Below are 22,123 nucleotides of genomic sequence, written 5' to 3' on the forward strand. Positions count from 1 at the left end.
AAGACCAGATCTGCAACAATCACAAGTCAGATAAGGAGGCGTAATAATGTCCTCCAGAAGAAGGGGTGATGGTGGTGAAGTTTTCTTATTTTAGTTTGTACTTCAGTTTGTGGAAGAAGGACAGACCGTTAACCTACCAGAGCTTGTATTTCTTTAGCATTGTAATTCTAATTACATTGGATCTCATTTTTGCGTCCATTTTTCAGTTTTTAGGTCTTTTTTAGAGATATTTTTAGGTCTTTTTATAGGTCCTTTTTAGGCAATTTTGAAGTCTTCAATTTCCGAGCAATAATCATGAGACACAATATGAAATGCTTTTGATAGATCATATAGTTTTACATGAACAAAGTTTTTACTGTCCCACTCAGTAATACAATTTATCAAAAATGATACAGCAGGCTTAACAGTACCTAGAACGGATCTATAGCCAAACTGAGAATTACTAAATAAATTATTATGTTCAAAAAAGTCAACAATCTGTTCATTCAAAACAATCTCAAAAACTTTAGATGTAACTGAAACCAGTGAAATCGGTCTGTGGTTATCAAGAGAAGACTTATTTCCTTTTTCATTATATGTACTACTTTCACTAATTTAAAGCATTCAGAAAAATAACAATCTAGTATACAAGAGTTTATAAGAGTGTAGGAAAAAGATCATGATTAAAGTAAGGAGAGGCTCCTCAAAGCTCACACTGACGCCCAGGAAGGTTATACTCTGTGCGTGTGATGGGATTGGAAGGGCATCACGCATGACGAGCTGTTGCCACCGGGTAGAACGATAGACTCGAATCTGTACCGTCGACAATTAGAGCGAGAGCACCTAGCAGTTCAAAAGAAACAGGTGGAACTGGTCAACAAAAAGAATATCGTGTACCACGCTGACAAAACGCCAGACACCATGCATCTTTAACGAACCGACAGAAATTAAGAGCACTTCATTGGAATGTTTTCATCCATTCACCGTATAGCCTACACCTGGTATCGTTAGACTACCATTCGTTTCAGTCCCGCATAATTTAAATTAGTTTCAAAAGAGGCATGTGAAAACCACGTGTTACAATTATTTAACCAGACACCCGGAAGTTCTACAGCGATGGGAATATGGCTTTGCTGGAAAAATGACAGAAGATCATTGAACAAACTGGCGCATTATGTGTTTTCATGATATTAGTCTGAAGTCACAATAAATTTATATTTAAATTTGATCTCCAAAGGTTTAATAGTTTTTAGACAACCTGATATTTACCTATTCATGCATAAAAGACTTTCTTTTTGCTAGGAACAAGCTTGCATGGCATCCACTTTGTGTTGATAGAAATGATCCTTGCTGAACATAATTTTTGAAGGGAACGGTCTGGGACTATATAAGGTAGTATCCCAGTATCCTTCTGCTGTGTCTGAAGAGAAAATTCCGACCAGAATAGCTGACCGAAGAAAGTATTACACATGTTCAATTGAACCAAGACACTTCATTGAAATCCCTATAACCTTCTCTAAGATGTAGTTCATGCCAAACCGTAAATTTCAGAAACGTAAATTCATCTACCGTAAATTGTTGACTGGTATACTAGGACCACTTAAATTGGAGACCCCATGAACCAAAGGCGCGCGCATAGCCACTAGACCAGTGGAGAGGTCTACGTTATATTCTTGTTGTGCTGCGGAAGTGGATTATCTGCGAAAGGTGTGAGTAGTAGGGGTCCCCGTATATCTAGTCGAGTCAGCAAAAATTTTTGTGACGTCATAGGTCAAAGGTCAATGACCTTGGCCCAGGGTCAATGACCTAGGGGTACATAGGACCACCCCCTCTAAATTTTGGCAGGGGTACCTTGGCCCACCCCCTAAATTTTGGCAGGGGTACATAGGACCACCCCCCTTAAATTTTGGATATTGCCAAATCTAAAAATTTGGTACTGTAGCCTAGGACCATAGTATGTACCTCCATCAGTATTGGGTGTCTATGTCGTTCCCTTTCATGGGTAAAAAATTGCCAAAAATTCAAATTTCGGGGTTTTTGACCTAATTTATCCCCTTTGATGAGGTATTATTACCCTATATAGTTATATGGGCGTATACAGGGGTCCATTACCTTTCATAAAATATGGGTATATTAATGCACCCATTGAAAAATTTGGGAGGGGTACCTTGGCCCACCCCTTAAATTTTGGAAATTGACCAATTTAAACATTGGGTATTATAGTACAGGACCCTAATATGTATTATGATAAATTTGCGTGGCCCACCTCGTTCCCTTCTAGGGGTACAAAATTGCCAAAATATAAACGTAAGTACTACGTTATACCACGTGTTTGGTTTCGACCTAAGTTATCCCCTTGGATGAGGTCCTATTACCTTATATGGTTATATGGGCGTATACAGGGTCCATTCCCTTTCATAAGATATGGGTATATTAGTGCACCCCTTTAAAATTTTGGAGGGGTACCTTGGCCCACCCCTTAAATTTTGGTAATTGCCCAATTTAAACATTTGGTATTATAGTACAGGACCCTAACATGTATTATTATGATAAATTTGGGTGGTCCACCTCGTCCCCTTTTAGGGGTACAAAATTGCCAAAAATATAAACGTAAGCAATACGTTATACCACGTGTTTGGTTTTCGGCCTAATTTATTTCCTTAGATGAGGTCCTATTACCTTATATAGTTATATGGACGTATACAGGGGTCCATTCCCTTTCATAAGACATAGGTATATTAATGCACCCCCGGGAGGGGTACCTTGGGCCACCCCCTTAAATTTTGGAAATTGCCAAATTTAAAAATTGGGTGTGGTAGCCTAGGACCATAGTATGTACCTCTATCAGTATTGGGGGGTCTATGTCGTTCCCTTTCATGTGTAAAAAATTGCCAAAAATTCAAATTTCGGGGTTTTTTGACCTAATTTATCCCCTTTGATGAGGTGTTATTACCCTATATGGTTATATGGGCGTATACAGGGGTCCATTAGCTTTTATAACATATGGGTATATTAATGCAACCCTTGAAAAATTTGGGAGGGGTACCTTGGCCCACCCCTTAAATTTTGGAAATTGCCCAATTTCAACATTTGTTATTATAGTACTGGACCCTAACATGTATTATGATAATTTTGGGTGGTCCACCTCGTTCCCTTTTAGGGGTACACAATTTCCAAAATATAAACGTAAGCAATACGTTATACCACGTGTTTGGTTTTTGACCTAATTTATCTCCTTGGATAAGGTCCTATTACCTTATATGGTTATATGGTTATGAATAGGGGTTTATTTCCTTTCATAAGACATAGGTACATTTGTGCACTCTGGGAGGTGTACCTTGGCCCACCCCTTAAATTTTGGAAATTGCCCAATTTAAGCATTCGCTATCATAGTATGTATATATACCTTAATATGTATCATGATAAATTTGGGTGGTCCACCTTGTTCCCTTTCATGGGTAAAAAAATTGCCAAAATATAAACATAATCAATATGTTGTAGGACCATAGTATGTACCTCTATCAGTATTGGGGGGGTCTATGTCGTTCCCTTTCATGTGTAAAAAATTGCCAAAAATTCAAATTTCGGGGGTTTTTGGCCCAATTTATTCCGTTTGATGTGATCTTATTACCGTATATGGTTATATGGTCATGTATATAGGTTCATTTCCTATCATAAGACATGGGTACATTGATGCACTCCTTTAAAAATTTGGGAGGGGGTGCCTTGGCCCACCCCTTAAATTTTAGAAATTCCTCATTTTATATATTTGGTATTATAGTACTGGACCCTAATATGTATCATGATAAATTTGGGCGGTCCACCTCGTTTCCTTCTAGGGTACAAAATTGCCAAAATATAAACGTAAACAATACGTTATACCACGTGTTTGGTTTTTGGTCGATTTTATCCCCTTGGATGAGGTCCTATTACCTTATATGGTTATATGGTTATGTATAGGGGTTTATTCCCTATCATAAGACATAGGTACATTTGTGCACTCCTTTTAAAATTTGTGAGGGGTACCTTGGTCCATCCCTTAAATTTTAGAAATTGCTCATTTTATATATTTGGTATTATAGTACTGGACCCTGACATGTATTATGATAAATTTGGGTGTTTCACCTCGTTCCCTTTTAGGGGTACGAAATTGCCAAATTTTAGTACAACCACGTGTTTGTTCTTTTGGCCCATTTTATCCCCTTTGATGAGGTCCTATTACCTTATACAGTTATATGGTTATGTATAGGGGTCTATTTCCTATCATAAGACAGGTATATTTGTGCACCCCTTTAAAAATTTGAAAGGGGTACCTTGGCTCATTCATCAGTTTTAGAAATTGTTTAATATAAGCATTTGGTATCTTCGTACAGGTCTTCAATATGTACCACTATAAATTTGGATGGTCCACATCGTTCCCTTTCATGGGTAAAGAACTACCAAAAATCAATTTTTCGGAGGTTATTGACCCCTTTGATAAGTATTTAGCATGTTATATGGATATGTACAGAGGTTTATTACCTTTATATGTGTGTGTGCCCTTTTAAATTTGGGAATTATCAAATAACAAAATTCGGTAAACGTTTTTCTAGGACCCATTGTAAATGTTGGTATTCCTTTATGGCCAAATATTCAAAATTTAAAGGTTATTGACCTATCTTTTGATACGGGTTTATTATTGAATAACTACAGGATTTATTACTTTTTCATAAGACATAGGTGTATTTGTGTACCAATCTTAAATTTTGGGAGAGGTACATTTCTTATTGTCATATTAATAATTGGTAATTGTTCTTAAAATTGGATAGTATCTCATTCATTGGATAAATCATTATGATCACGTGATCAGTTATTGACCTATGATGGGATTAGGAGTCCAGGACAATGGTACATTTAAACTTTGTAGGATAATTTGAGAATTGTCAAATGAAATTGCGTCATTGGTTTCGATTATTACAACCTATGGACCAAATATAAACGTAAGCAATACGATGTACCACGTGATTGACCTTGATGAGGTAGTGTACAGGGATACATAGCTAACCTTATTGAATCTTATGACTCATAGTCTTAAGGGAATACATGCTACATCACTGGCAAAGTTATTGTTGATGCAATTTGATTGGTTGATCACTATCTTTCGTGCAATCTGATTGGTTGCTGATTTTCAAATCTTTGCTGCATTCAGTTTTAAGTTTTGTTTAACATTTAAAAAAGTTTTTGAAATTTTTGTTTGAAACTTTGGTTTGACATTTTTTCGTTTGATATTTTTAGTTTGAAAATTTTTGTTTCGAAGTTTTTGTTTGAAATTTGTTTTGAAATTTTTGTTTCAAAATTTTTTGTTTGAAACTGGTTTGAAATTTTTTTCGTTTGAAATTTTTAGTTTGAAAAATTTGTTTCGAAAGTTTTGTTTAAAAAAAATTTTGTTTGAAATTTTTGTTTCAAAATTTCTTGTTTGAAATTTTTTGGTTTGGAATTTTTGTTTCAAAATTTTGTTTGAAATTTTTGTTTCAAATTTTTTTTTGAAATGTTTTGTTTTGAAATTTTTGTTTCAAAATTTTCTTTGAAATTTTTGTTTTGAAATTTTTGTTTGAAATTTTTGTTTCAAGGTTTGATTTGACATTTTTAAAAGTTTGTGCACTCATTAGTAAAGAACCGGAACTGTTTAAAACAAAAACCTCTGGCAACATTGTTTATCATGATGCAATAGTACACGTCAGAATATGGGGTTGTACTTGAAATGAAAAAACACAATTCATTGAAATGGATCATTTTATTACACTGCACATACATCCATACCAGATAGTGGTTCTGGATATTGTTGATACAATGTATTTTGAACTTCTTGCACTAGTTTGTCTTTAGCATATAATTTTAATTCCAGTTGAAGTCTTTTAAGGTCTATTGCAATATCAATTGGTGGAAACTCAATGTCCATTTGATCTCAAATAAACTGTTTATCAATACAGGTATGCACCCACGAACGATGTTGACAACCATCACAATATCTAGATACATGTTGTACAATATGCATAACACATTTTTCAAAATAGTACTTTTTCAGGAATATACTTGTTTTGTTGCACACTTCCACTGCATGTTTCACACACTGGAATACGCTGATGAATTTGTTCCATTCCGTTTGTTAGATACACCATGTTGCGATGGACATGAAATGTACTCTTTTTACGTAACAGCACCATCTTCGCTTCGAGGACTGTACGCAGCACCACTTCATGATTTGAGCCTAATGATTTGACTATGGTCACATTTAGCTCATCATGAAAATAATCGTTCATTTGGTCGATTCGTGCCATTCTTCACAGGTCAGTTGTACACCAAATTGTTCTGCTTTGCCCAATCGAATCACAGGTTCAAATGTTCTAGCACTGATACCAATCATCACATGTTTTGTTTGAAATATATTTATTGGATAATAGCTTGCGAAGATGAACTCTTTATCGTTAGAAGTACACATCTTTCCTCTTGAAATGCACTTGCTCAAATGATTTCGTGGGATGACAGTGTATTGGTTGATTTATAGTTATTGCTGACGTCATTGAAAAGAAATGTGCTGACGTTTGAATTCATGATTTCATCACAGTTGCAGCCGTCATGCTGACGGCCCAAATTCGTACAACTATGTCTAATGTGCTGACGTTTGAATTCATGATATCATCGCAATTGCTGACGAATCCGGCTGTGTACTAAATTCAAATTGATGACTTCGACCCAAGAATCCTTTGTAACATAAAGATACAGATCCAGTATTTAAGAAACGCAGCAGTTCTTCTTGTTTTGATGCTTCCATGGGAAAATATCTTGATGGTAAAATTATATTCTTATCATTTTCAAGCTTCACTACGATTCTTAATCCAAACTTTGTAGGGATTTTTTGGCTAGCTAAGATTCTATAAGGTACATTCTGTTGTAAATCAGTAATCTTGGTAAATGATTTCATCACATCACGTGTGTTTAGAAACTGCAGACAAGTAGCCATGATGATGTTATCATGAATACTAACTCGAACGATACTTATATATGATGCAAAACTGATGACGTTGCATTATCATGTTCTGACGTGTATTATTGCACCATGATAAACAATGTTGCCAGAGGTTTTTGTTTTAAACAGTTCCGGTTCTTTACTAATGAGTGCACAAACTTTTAAAAATGTCAAATCAAACCTTGAAACAAAAATTTCAAACAAAAATTTCAAAACAAAAATTTCAAAGAAAATTTTGAAACAAAAATTTCAAAACAAAACATTTCAAAAAAAAATTTGAAACAAAAATTTCAAACAAAATTTTGAAACAAAAATTCCAAACCAAAAAATTTCAAACAAGAAATTTTGAAACAAAAATTTCAAACAAAATTTTTTTTAAACAAAACTTTCGAAACAAATTTTTCAAACTAAAAATTTCAAACGAAAAAAATTTCAAACCAGTTTCAAACAAAAAATTTTGAAACAAAAATTTCAAAACAAATTTCAAACAAAAACTTCGAAACAAAAATTTTCAAACTAAAAATATCAAACGAAAAAATGTCAAACCAAAGTTTCAAACAAAAATTTCAAAAACTTTTTTAAATGTTAAACAAAACTTAAAACTGAATGCAGCAAAGATTTGAAAATCAGCAACCAATCAGATTGCACGAAAGATAGTGATCAACCAATCAAATTGCATCAACAATAACTTTGCCAGTGATGTAGCATGTATTCCCTTAAGACTATGAGTCATAAGATTCAATAAGGTTAGCTATGTATCCCTGTACACTACCTCATCAAGGTCAATCACGTGGTACATCGTATTGCTTACGTTTATATTTGGTCCATAGGTTGTAATAATCGAAACCAATGACGCAATTTCATTTGACAATTCTCAAATTATCCTACAAAGTTTAAATGTACCATTGTCCTGGACTCCTAATCCCATCATAGGTCAATAACTGATCACGTGATCATAATGATTTATCCAATGAATGAGATACTATCCAATTTTAAGAACAATTACCAATTATTAATATGACAATAAGAAATGTACCTCTCCCAAAATTTAAGATTGGTACACAAATACACCTATGTCTTATGAAAAAGTAATAAATCCTGTAGTTATTCAATAATAAACCCGTATCAAAAGATAGGTCAATAACCTTTAAATTTTGAATATTTGGCCATAAAGGAATACCAACATTTACAATGGGTCCTAGAAAAACGTTTACCGAATTTTGTTATTTGATAATTCCCAAATTTAAAAGGGCACACACACATATAAAGGTAATAAACCTCTGTACATATCCATATAACATGCTAAATACTTATCAAAGGGGTCAATAACCTCCGAAAAATTGATTTTTGGTAGTTCTTTACCCATGAAAGGGAACGATGTGGACCATCCAAATTTATAGTGGTACATATTGAAGACCTGTACGAAGATACCAAATGCTTATATTAAACAATTTCTAAAACTGATGAATGAGCCAAGGTACCCCTTTCAAATTTTTAAAGGGGTGCACAAATATACCTGTCTTATGATAGGAAATAGACCCCTATACATAACCATATAACTGTATAAGGTAATAGGACCTCATCAAAGGGGATAAAATGGGCCAAAAGAACAAACACGTGGTTGTACTAAAATTTGGCAATTTCGTACCCCTAAAAGGGAACGAGGTGAAACACCCAAATTTATCATAATACATGTCAGGGTCCAGTACTATAATACCAAATATATAAAATGAGCAATTTCTAAAATTTAAGGGATGGACCAAGGTACCCCTCACAAATTTTAAAAGGAGTGCACAAATGTACCTATGTCTTATGATAGGGAATAAACCCCTATACATAACCATATAACCATATAAGGTAATAGGACCTCATCCAAGGGGATAAAATCGACCAAAAACCAAACACGTGGTATAACGTATTGTTTACGTTTATATTTTGGCAATTTTGTACCCTAGAAGGAAACGAGGTGGACCGCCCAAATTTATCATGATACATATTAGGGTCCAGTACTATAATACCAAATATATAAAATGAGGAATTTCTAAAATTTAAGGGGTGGGCCAAGGCACCCCCTCCCAAATTTTTAAAGGAGTGCATCAATGTACCCATGTCTTATGATAGGAAATGAACCTATATACATGACCATATAACCATATACGGTAATAAGATCACATCAAACGGAATAAATTGGGCCAAAAACCCCCGAAATTTGAATTTTTGGCAATTTTTTACACATGAAAGGGAACGACATAGACCCCCCCAATACTGATAGAGGTACATACTATGGTCCTACAACATATTGATTATGTTTATATTTTGGCAATTTTTTTACCCATGAAAGGGAACAAGGTGGACCACCCAAATTTATCATGATACATATTAAGGTATATATACATACTATGATAGCGAATGCTTAAATTGGGCAATTTCCAAAATTTAAGGGGTGGGCCAAGGTACACCTCCCAGAGTGCACAAATGTACCTATGTCTTATGAAAGGAAATAAACCCCTATTCATAACCATATAACCATATAAGGTAATAGGACCTTATCCAAGGAGATAAATTAGGTCAAAAACCAAACACGTGGTATAACGTATTGCTTACGTTTATATTTTGGAAATTGTGTACCCCTAAAAGGGAACGAGGTGGACCACCCAAAATTATCATAATACATGTTAGGGTCCAGTACTATAATAACAAATGTTGAAATTGGGCAATTTCCAAAATTTAAGGGGTGGGCCAAGGTACCCCTCCCAAATTTTTCAAGGGTTGCATTAATATACCCATATGTTATAAAAGCTAATGGACCCCTGTATACGCCCATATAACCATATAGGGTAATAACACCTCATCAAAGGGGATAAATTAGGTCAAAAAACCCCGAAATTTGAATTTTTGGCAATTTTTTACACATGAAAGGGAACGACATAGACCCCCCAATACTGATAGAGGTACATACTATGGTCCTAGGCTACCACACCCAATTTTTAAATTTGGCAATTTCCAAAATTTAAGGGGGTGGCCCAAGGTACCCCTCCCGGGGGTGCATTAATATACCTATGTCTTATGAAAGGGAATGGACCCCTGTATACGTCCATATAACTATATAAGGTAATAGGACCTCATCTAAGGAAATAAATTAGGCCGAAAACCAAACACGTGGTATAACGTATTGCTTACGTTTATATTTTTGGCAATTTTGTACCCCTAAAAGGGGACGAGGTGGACCACCCAAATTTATCATAATAATACATGTTAGGGTCCTGTACTATAATACCAAATGTTTAAATTGGGCAATTACCAAAATTTAAGGGGTGGGCCAAGGTACCCCTCCAAAATTTTAAAGGGGTGCACTAATATACCCATATCTTATGAAAGGGAATGGACCCTGTATACGCCCATATAACCATATAAGGTAATAGGACCTCATCCAAGGGGATAACTTAGGTCGAAACCAAACACGTGGTATAACGTAGTACTTACGTTTATATTTTGGCAATTTTGTACCCCTAGAAGGGAACGAGGTGGGCCACGCAAATTTATCATAATACATATTAGGGTCCTGTACTATAATACCCAATGTTTAAATTGGTCAATTTCCAAAATTTAAGGGGTGGGCCAAGGTACCCCTCCCAAATTTTTCAATGGGTGCATTAATATACCCATATTTTATGAAAGGTAATGGACCCCTGTATACGCCCATATAACTATATAGGGTAATAATACCTCATCAAAGGGGATAAATTAGGTCAAAAACCCCGAAATTTGAATTTTTGGCAATTTTTTACCCATGAAAGGGAACGACATAGACACCCAATACTGATGGAGGTACATACTATGGTCCTAGGCTACAGTACCAAATTTTTAGATTTGGCAATATCCAAAATTTAAGGGGGGTGGTCCTATGTACCCCTGCCAAAATTTAGGGGGTGGGCCAAGGTACCCCTGCCAAAATTTAGAGGGGGTGGTCCTATGTACCCCTAGGTCATTGACCCTGGGCCAAGGTCATTGACCTTTGACCTATGACGTCACAAAAATTTTTGCTGACTCGACTAGATATACGGGGACCCCTACTACTGTGTGTAACGCGGTATTTCATTTACAGATAAGGTAAGCTACATTAATTACGTTACTTACCTCCAGTAACTCTTACTTTCTCTTGAATAGTTATTTTACTAAGCGGCCGAAGTACATTGAAACTTGATGGCAAAGGAGAAGGCCAACTGGAATTCCAATTAGATGATACTTGTACTGAAAACATACAAAAAGAAATTAATTACAATTAATAACATATATAGAAATTTTACTTGCAAAATTTATCCAAAATTCTGTACATTTATATAGAGTAGTAACAAAATATAAAATCAGTACTGCTACCTCGTTATGGTTCAATTGTGTACGGCACTGGTTAGATAACGTATTTCTAACACACTGGATTAGAAGAGAGGGCAACTTATGCGGGCTGAGCAATATGGCTTAAAGGATGAAGGTAGACAGTTCAGCTAGAGTTTGACTTACTCTGCCCGGTTAGGAAAAGCATCATGGCCAATAACCCTTCACCGCACGGACTTTGCTGTATAGAGAATTTTGAAATATGAGGTGCATGTTGTAATAATCCTTAATTCTCCAGGATCTGTCCTATCAATGAAGGTTATTAACCCTCTACCGGCCGAATTATTTAACAGCGCACAAAAAATTCCTTTTTGTTTTTATAGGATATAATTTTGGTTCCTAGAAACTAAAAAATAATTTTGGAACATAAAAATGAATGCATACTTTGCAGAAATAGCTATGTGTATTGAAAATCACATCGGACGGTAAGGTTACATATACAGTTAAAATATAGAGAAAAGTTTCATAAAGTTTTATTTATGCTTGAAAAAAGTACAAATTTTATATGCTGAAACAACAAAATATAGAAATACAGACACTCAGGACAACACCTCTTTGTATATTTGTAGAAGGAATATATTCCAGGAACATTTTTAGGATATATATTTCAGAAACATTTTCCAGAAATGCTTCGCCAAATAGAACTTCTTGTTCATGACGTAGCACACTGAGCTGCTCTATTTCCCTGGTTACTGAGTTGATGTTCTTGGCTGCTGGGTTGATATTCCTGGCTATTAGAATGATGTTCATTGATGCTGGGATGTTCCTGGCTTGTGAATTGATGTTTCAGAAGGACCGAGATCATTACTTTCGGTACTGGATTCCGGGGGGTTCGGACCCGACTCCCCCCGAAATTTAGATTTTTGTGTAAATTTAGCCTAATTTAGGAGCAATTTTAGGAGTTTTAACATAAAATACTCTCATATTGAATCCTTCCCGACATAAATTCCTGATCATGCTACTGGCGACAGGCAGTGGTAAAAAAAAAACATATAGTTCATTTGTTTTGTGTTGCTGATAACAAACGGAACACCTTTTAATTGTTTGTTGCTCCGAGCTGCATGGTAGAAGAGTGTTTATTAACCTGTCGCTTCTACATGAAAACGATAAGCAACATAAAAATATATTGTTTTCTTCTTTGGAAGATCATACAACAAAATTCCGTACGAAAGTGATTTACTTTGCATGTATACATAACAGTTTACTGCTTGTATCCAGACATTTTTGATGCGTAGGGGTCGTGGTTCAATTTAACTCGCGCTAACTGGAATTTTGTGATGGGCAAATACCGTGCGTTTGAGTTTACTCGAGGTTCTGCCGTTTCTTTCTCACTTTCTTCATTGTACATTTCTTTCATTATCTTTATCACTGTCTCCTTTAGCCTCTGAGCACAAAGAAGGGACGTTAAAGTAAAAAAAAGAAGAAGAGGGAAAGAAAAAGAAGGAAAGAAAGTTGTATCCAGATATATTTATTCTTTTGTTTTAAAATTATGAACAATAAAGTGAAAGAGCATTATAACAATAACTTTCAACACGTAATGTTAAAGTTAGTTTGGACTACGGCTGGAAACAGTGGCATTCACAATACGAGCTGAAGGTTTAAACCTCCCTTGTGCAAATATTACGGAATAAGAAAACCTTTTGCCACATTAACTTATCATATATGAACGAAATCACGCTTGTCCTAAAATAAAATGAGATTCAGAGATGAATCCCGCCCTTGATGAAATGATTGAGCACTGGATAGAACTATGCAGGAGACAACTAATTAAATTTAACATACCGGTATTTAATGATAGAGTGAAACTGTCACATGTGCATACATTATATTGCACAGACGGACTGTTTAAAATACATTTATTCACTGCCGAGTTTGTAAGTTTATTTCGATTTTTCATCTTTATGATACTCAGTGATGATATCAAGATTTCAACCAGTGGGCTTTGAATATACAGAGGGTGAAAGTAGTACGATACTACAAAAATACCGGTAACTCACGTTGAAAATGATCAGAGGTACACTCCAGGCAGCGTCGTCGATTCAAACCTTCAATTAAAATCATTGAAAATATATATTTCTTATAAACATGGTCATACAATTGAGCACATGTCATTTGAAAGGCAAACTGAGAAGCGAAGGCAGGAAGTTACGGAAAGAGGGAAAAAGTAGTTTCATCGGTAATTAATGTGACTAAATTAATACAAAAACAAAGCCTTGCTTTCCGACGGAAAGAAAAGGGTGTATACAGCTTAGATGATCCAAATGTCAACCATTGGAACTTTCTAGAAATCATTCTTCTTCTTAATGACTACGATCATACTTTCAGCAATCGTCTGGAGAAAGTTATTGAGCAAAGCAAATCTTTTCATGAATCTAGAATAAAAGAGGGTGGGAAAGAACGTAGAAGGGGAAAGCAAATAACACTTTCAAGCAAGAGTACAATAGAAGAAAATATCCATATTATCAAGAAAGAGATACAGGACATTATTTGCAATGAAATTAGGAAAGCTAATCAATTTTCCATACTAATGGATAGACAATGGATGTGTCTAGTTTTGACCAGTGTGTAATAGTAATTCGATATATTTTGGAAGCAGAAGGGAAGGAAAGAGTAATAGGACTAAAATGTGTAAATTCTACAACTGGAGATAGTCTCTTTCAAACCTTGACCGATACATTACACGAAGCTGAACTAGATGTGACAAAGTGTATTGTCAATGCATTTGATGGAGCTTTGAATATGAGTGGTCAATATAACAGCATCACACCAAGGCTTCAGGAGTTAAACATCAACCATATTCACACGTGGTGTTATGCTCATGTTTTCAACATTGTAATTAGTGATACAGCGCAATACCTTCCAGTTTCCATATCTTTCTTTGGATTACTACAGGAAACACAGACATTTCTCAAAGAGTCCTACAAGCGCCTTAATATGTATATACAACAGAACCCTAGTGAAAGTTTTGTTGCTATTGGAACGGTTAGATGAAACAGTAAAAGGCATGCTACTGTACGTGTATTTGGTCGTTTTCATTATTGGGCAGAAGATAGAGCTACTACAGAGAGGATATCGTTGTCAATTTTCTTTGAACTTGTGATTACACTCTTCCTCATTGACATCTCCAATGAATTCAATCAAAAAGTTCGTAATGATACTCTTTCATTGTTGAAGAACTTCGTCTCCTACGAAACTATCTTAGTGAAACCAAAATGAACTACCGTAATTGCATTTTCGAGCTGTCAACAATTACGTGTAAAACTTAAAACAAAATCAGCATGTCACTTGGCACGAGAAAGGTAGATTACCACATTTTTACATCACCTTTCCATGTGATTTTGTCTACCTCTGTTTCCAAAAATGCTAATTTATCACAATTCATGAAAAACTACATAGTTCACTCGTTGTTGCTGATAACTTGAAAATGCACTTAGTTCACTGATTTCAGACAACTCAATTGAGGCTTCAGAGTACAAAAGATCTCAGTTATACATGACTTTTCCAACAAGGTTTATTTATGCTCAGAAAAGGACTCTCCGCAGCACAATATGCAAACTAGAAGGTGAACCACATGACAGACCACTCGAGAGTCTACTGATGAATGGATTGCGTCGTGGATCACCTCTCAGTTCATATATTTCATTGTGGAGACTCCATTTCCTGGGCATAAATAAACTTCATTTCAAAAGTCAGTTAGACCCCTTGACCTCCAAGGCCCTCACTTTATGTTTGATGTAGATGTTTTATTGAGTGTTAAGATATAAAACTATATGGTTTTGAAACTTACATTTTGAGCGTTTGCGGGGTCTGCGAAGATATTTTTGTATTAGGACTTTATATATAGTACTGTTTATCAGCCAGTTAATCTACATAGAATACGCATATGTAATAAATGTCTCTATGTTAGAGGCAGTGCGCCCTCCTAATGATTTAAGATCTGCGCCGCTGACAGCTTCTCAGTCCGACCCTGACTCCGGGAGAGAGAAGATGTTCCTTCTGGGTACCTCTTTGAAATCATCCCTGAGTGCACTTATTTTAATGAAGCCGAAACGGGAAATCAGCGCCCAAAGCACAGCAATAATGAGTTGCGGCAACATGAGGACCAGATGTCACAGGCCGACATAAATCATGACAGAAGATAACAGATTCTATTTAAAAATAAAATTTTGCTTCGAAATTTTAGCAACATTGTGCATGATGCTTACAGCCAAAGAGTCGAATCATGTACCGTACGGGAAGAGCAAAGAAGTTACTGATTTGTTTTTACGTTAAAGACCACGTGCCTGGTAAACACTGATAGACTAGGTCTAATGTATATAACAAGCAAGAATTCAGGAAGAAATTAAGATGCAGATTGATCGTACGGACCCACAGATTTGTAAAATTTACAGAAGTTTATAATAATATTTTAATAGAGTAGTGTGTAAATAATCAAAATACGATGTTCTTTCCTATGAGGTGCATTGGTGCGATAAAATACATTAATGATGAAAGTCGAACCTGGTATGCACGGATTTGCCCATAAAATAAGTAGTGATGGATGCACAATTTCTAAGATTTACAGAATACAGTAGTAATAATATTTAATAGACCAGTATGAGAATATTCGAATTACGTTGTGTTCTTACTCCGACACGGATTTGTACGTGGAAAGACAGAAATCGACGTGTAATCCTGTATATTGCACACACATTTCCTTAATATAGGCTACCCATTGAGCACAGGGTATAAAGTGAAGGAAAGTGATTCAAAATATACAAAGGTGAACAGTTAAGAAGTGGAACCATTGAAGTGTTCGTGAACATCTGACAAGTTAAGTAGTCACAAATTGTCAGCACGAAAGAGTTCTACGATGTGGAGATGTACGAAAGTCTCTTTCTTTTTTTTTTTCGGCTTTCGAAATGAAAGTGTAAACGAAGGGACCAATCACATATCTTTGTATCGTGAAAGCAGTGGTTTTCCACAATCTTCGTTTACGCGTATTCCCACCATCGCTGACGCTCCAGCTTCCTACGGACACTCACTTGGCTCTTACCACTGGGTTCCTACCCTGACTGGGTTAGATAGAAGTAGTGCTTTTTAGTGGCCACCTAGCACAGCTTGTTTGGTGTTTTGGAACAAGACTTCTTAAAGTAAATCTGCACCAGGGAATGCAAATGCACACCTCAAAAATGATAGCTGAAAGTACAAAAAGTGAATGCAGATAGAAAGGAGTAGATTACATATTTAATTAATTTATGCATGGATCCGTACAGTGAGTCTGCATCGAAATTAAATTTGTGTGCGTGAATCGAAACTAGTTCCCCCCGTACACTTCTCTGTTCTTCCCTTTAAAAAAAAAAACTGTAATAACTTATGAGTTGACTATTTGGCTGAAATGAGGAATCACACTGAAGTATGAATTATTCAATTCAGCAGAAGGAAACGATTCAATAGCGAGAAATAATAATGAACCGATCATTAAAATCGATTCTGCAAGTAAAACAAACTGCCCACAGCTATACAAGAACATTTTAAATTTTTCACACACTTAGAGCAGTAGGAATTACCAAAGCAACTCTACTAATGCTCCTTCCAAAAACTTCAGAGAATGTTTCTCCGACCAATTTCCAGGTCCGACTTTTTTTTTTGTCCCAATGCTGGCGATTTGCCAGCAACCGTGAGAAGGTTGCGCCTTCTGTGCGGTACTAGATTTAAACATATTATTGGAGGTCTATATTTTTGATGGGCTAAGGGATGTTCGGAGAGCTGGAGTAGAAGTTTCTATTTTGATTGCATTAATAGGAATTTCGGCTGTATAGTATTGGTTTACTGTTGCATTTGTATCCTTTATCTGTAACTGGAGAGAAGAGAATGAAAATGAGAAACATGAAGTGTAGTGTAACAACACAACACATAGGTAATGGTTAGTGTGATAAGTGAGATCTATCGTCTGTCCAGAGGAGACTCTGGACGTAATGAAGACAAAATGGGTTTCCTGTTAAGACATGAGGTTCTTACTGTGCAGTAAATGATGGTGCTATGTATGGAGGAACTATGAATGTTGAAAATGCTGCAACTGCGTCCAAATCCGGATGATCAGGAGGGAGTGTATATCGGTAAAGTGCAAACAGAAGGGATAAAGGCGTTTCCAATAGCTTGCGAGGTGGATTGTATGGAATGTCTGCTTGCATGGTTGCGAGAAGTAATGGATGTCGGGACTCAAATCTGCTAGAAATATACTTCGATCGCAAAGCTTCAATATGAAATAGAAGGTGTGGAAAAGGCAGGACTTCATAAAGCTCTTGAGTAGGACTCGGGAGCTTTATTCTATAGGCTAGTCGTATGGCATGGCGTTCGAGTATCTTCAGTTTTTCATAATGGGGTTGAAGGGCGGATATCCATGCTGTGAAGCCATATGTCAGGACAGGTCGTAGGAATACTTTGTAGGTATTAAGAACAGTATTAGCTCGTAGTCCCCATGTAGTACCTGTGAGACGTTTGAGAAGATTAAGCCTATTATATGCTTTCTGTATTACATTCTGAAGGTGAGGGCGCCAAGTGAGGTGTTGATCAAAAATAATTCCCAGATATGTGACATGTTTAGTTGGATGAACCCGCGTGTTATGTACTTGGATGTTAAGTAGCGAAGGATTTCGATGTACACGAGATCGGCGTTTTGGCGGGAGAAAAACTATAGCTTGGGTTTTATCTCGGTTGAGTTTCAAACGCCATTTCGTACACCAGGTGAGAAAGCTTTGAATTGCTGCATTAATTTCAGTACTGATGCGATGGATTGTTCGGCCCAATGTAAGAAATGCAGTATCATCTGCATATTGAAAAATGTGTGTGTTAGGTGGCAACGGCGGCATATCGGCTACATATAGAAGATAAAGCAAAGGTGATAAGGCAGACCCTTGTGGTACTCCGGAGAAAATAAATATGGGGTGTGAGAGAGTGTCATTAAGAGCGACATATGCAATACGGTTGTGAAGAAAATTATAGATAAATCTGATGTATGATATGGGAAGTGTCAGACGGATAAGTTTATATATGAGAGCTGCATGCCATACCTTATCGAATGCCTTTTCCAGGTCGAAGAGCACTAGACAAGATGGAAACTGCGTATTAAACTGGTTGGTAATAATATTAGACAGACGAAGTAACTGATCATTGATACTAAAACCGGGGCGGAAGCCAGCCTGATGTAAAGGGATTATGTTACGTTCTGATAGATAAGAATGGAGGCGTCGGACAATAATTCGTTCAAGAATTTTGCAATACACGGAAGTAAGCTGAATAGGTCTATAAGAGGAAACAGTATTTGGTGGTTTGTGAGGTTTGAGGAACATGAGAGTTTTTGAGGTCTTCCACTCACAAGGAATAAAGCCTGTACGAAGGATGAACGTATAAAGGATTGCTAGAAGGTATAACAACTGATAGGGCGCTTCTTTAATATGACGATAAGTAATCTCATCAAAACCAGGTGCTGTATTTTTCTTGTTCTGGACAGTGCGAGTGATATCAGTTACGGTAATTGGTTTAGTAAGTTCAGTATTGTGAGAGATAGTATGATGGATGTCAGGTTGGAGACGGAAGGTGTCGAAATTAAGTCTCTCAACCGGATGGTGACGCTTTGAAAAGGCAGGCGGAAGCGGAGTGAAGATTCCCTGGAGATACGCTGCAAATGCATCAGCTTTATCCTTGTCATTTTGTAGTGGAGTGTCGTTATCTATTAACGGGTATGAAGTACGGGTGGTTTTCCCTGTAAGCTGATGGAACCGCTTCCAGTATTGTGTAGGATGAGCTGTTTCAGCAAGTGAGTTACAGGCTTTTACCCAGTTTCGGAGTTTATATGCTTTAAGGTAATTAGAGACTGTGCGATGCATCTGCCGATGATGCCGAAGAGCTTCTTCGTTTCTGGTATGTATATATTCTTTATAAAGATTTCTCGAACGTCGTATGAGAGGTAAGTATTGCGGAGGTAACGGAGGACGGCATGGAAAATTAGCCCTGGTAGTAGGGATGTGTTTCTCCCCGGCGTTTTTAATTGCCGTGCTGATAGCATTTAGTGTATCATACAGTGCTTCTTCGGTTTCAGGACTAGGAGTTTCTGCCAACGCAGTAGTTATGTCATTTCTATAGGCGACCCAGTTCGCTTTATCGAAACGAAAAATGCGTCGAGCAGTAGAATCGGATCGGGTTTGAGCAGATTGCGGGCACGTGATTGTTAACTTAATTGGTAAATGATCACTTCCCAGATTCCCCAGAACTGTAACATTACAGCGAGTATAAAGGGAGGCAGAGGTAATCACAATATCTGGGGTAGTTTGAGAGATGGGTCGTGTATGCGACGGGAGTTGTTGTATGATGCCTGTCGTGTTTGTTTCAATGAAATTAATGAACCGTTGTTTCTCTCTCTCAGTTCTACTGTGAATGTTAATATCTGCCATAATGATATAATTACAAAAGCTATTGGAGATGTGTTGGAAGAAGGTAAAGGGAATATGGTGACCTGGGCGTATATAGATGGTTGCAAGAGTGACATACAGTTGGCGAAAATAGGTCGTAACTATAAGATATTCCGGAAGATGAAATGGAACGAAATGTTGTCGGATGGCAAGAGAAACAGGATAGCCAATAGCGACGCCGCCATTCGCACGTTGTGCTGGGATAGTGTTATCGTGACGTAGAAGTTGATAATGTGGGATTTTACAGCTTTGCTTGGATGTAAGATATGTTTCATTCAAGAGAAATGCGTTAGCTTTTTCTTCAAGAAGAAGATGTTCAAACAAAAGTTTGTGCGTTAGTAGCGATCGGATATTTAGAAATATAAGTACAAGTTCCATAATCACGTTATGCTTAGACTGCTGTTTCGAGTGGTGCAGCATGGAAATAGACAGATTGTCCTGAATATGTAGCATTTAGGTTAATATGAAAAACATTTCGGGCAGCATATTGGATTTGTTGAAGAACATGTGGCCTATCGAACGGATGTATGTTTTGAAGAGCGATGGTTATGAAAGAGAGTAGCTGAGCCACAGTTACAGTTTGTTCCGTTTGTGTAGGAGGCATTTGAATTTGCTGTGTGGTATGAAGCCGAACTGGAACGACTAGACTTGGTTTTGTGGTGTCAGGTGCTGGGCGTGATTTACATTTAAAGCTGTAGGTAGGATGACTCTCGGGAGAGGCAGAACAAACAGGTGGCGTTTTCAAATTCGTACATTGATTAGTAGCATGGGGACCGGAGCAATAACCACATTTCGAGGCGCTCTTACAATTAGCTGTAGTATGGTCGTTATATTTTTGACACCTCTCACACCGAATCGGTAAGGGTTGTGCAGTTCGAGAAGGTTCTACACGGTGGCGTTTCTTAAAGATTTATGCGCCATTGGAAAGTAGGGTGTCAATTGCATCTTGCGAATTGGTTAGCACTCTCACCATGTAGGTCGGGCCTTGGTTATTGCGAATACGCATGCATTCATGGATGTCAATGCCCTCTAGCTTTAGTTCTTCCTCTACTTCGCCATCTTGGATGATAGGGTCGACGCCACGGATAACGACAGACAAGAAGGGTGCTTTCCTAGGTGGCGGAGGTTGTTTAGCAGTTGGTGGTTGTAGCTTTTCAAGTTTGGCTTGCTTGCCGAAAATTTCGTAAGAGAATTTATTGCGAATGATGGTTGCAAATCGAGGATCAGTAGATCGAATAATGATGCCATTCCGGGTTTTGATAATTTCCGATACAGTTTCCCTTCGAAGATATTTAGTGATCTGCTGGAGTAGAAGTTTCGGATTTTCGAACTTAGTATCGTAGTTGGTTAGTTTGAATGGATACCACTTTGGTTTTAGAGTCGTCTCCAGTGTTGGGAAGTCCTGATCGTTATCGATAGTGATGTCATTGGCGTCTCGATTGGTGTGATGGCGTTTTGATGGAGGTGTATCTGGTTGCACAAAATTATCTGACACAAGTGGTGATCGAGAACGCGAGCGTATTGAACACGATTCGGTATTGCATGAAGAATTAGATGACGTAGAATTTCTTCTGCGAGCTTTGCGTTTTTCGCTAGCGGGTGGATCAAGAACCTGAGCAGGTAACCCTGGATGGAGTCCCGTTGCCATGATTGGAAGGATTCGTTAGCCGGTAGAGATGCCGAGGTCGTCAACTGATTTTCAGAAGCTCTGCCTCCGAAGAGGAGAGAAGCAAAAAAATCGAAAAGCCAAAGGAATTGCAAGGTCGTCAATTTAGGATCAATCACGTCTGTTTACCTCCGTGGAGGCTTATAATCAATTCGACGGTTGTTTCCTTGAACTCAAAGAGCCAAGTAATCCAACCGTATTTAGAAGTTCGCGACTAAAATAAACCAATGGGGATGGACACACTAAAGGACTTGCTTATTTTTCTCCACCAGCTACGGATACCCTATTTTTTTTACCTGGTTAGAGATTCCAGGTGGCCAGTTCGAGGTCCGACTTTTTTTTTTTTTAATGCTAGCCGAAGGCTAGCTCCCTTGCGAGGGTTACGCCCTCTATCCGGGGTGAGTGCTGAATGTATTGGGGTAGTAAGGAGATTGGAGCTGGTCTATGGGATGTAGGAGAACAGGAACATCATGTATTTAAGTAACACTTTATTATATTTCAACTTTATTTCATTGTATTATAGTATTCATCAGACATTATGATCTTGTGATCATAATCATTAGGGCAGGAAAAGATGATGGTGAGGTGCACTTCACAGGACAAACACAAACAGGTTGTTAAAAAGACGAA

General features: G+C 37.1%; 1 protein-coding gene across 1 annotated transcript in view; it reads right to left on the minus strand.

Annotated features, from left to right (window-relative positions):
• Window positions 1-22,123, minus strand: part of LOC145683540 (uncharacterized) — a 204,362-nt gene that overhangs the window by 24,048 nt on the left and 158,191 nt on the right. The window contains exon 2 of the mRNA XM_081754884.1: window positions 11,123-11,236. Within this exon, the coding sequence (XP_081611010.1) occupies window positions 11,123-11,236 (114 nt within the window). The remainder of the gene's footprint in view (window positions 1-11,122; window positions 11,237-22,123) is intronic.

The sequence above is a fragment of the Thermobia domestica genome, chromosome 4 (assembly GCF_964235325.1).
Source record: "Thermobia domestica chromosome 4, izTheDome1.hap1.1, whole genome shotgun sequence".
Classification (NCBI taxonomy): Eukaryota; Metazoa; Arthropoda; class Insecta; order Zygentoma; family Lepismatidae; genus Thermobia; species Thermobia domestica.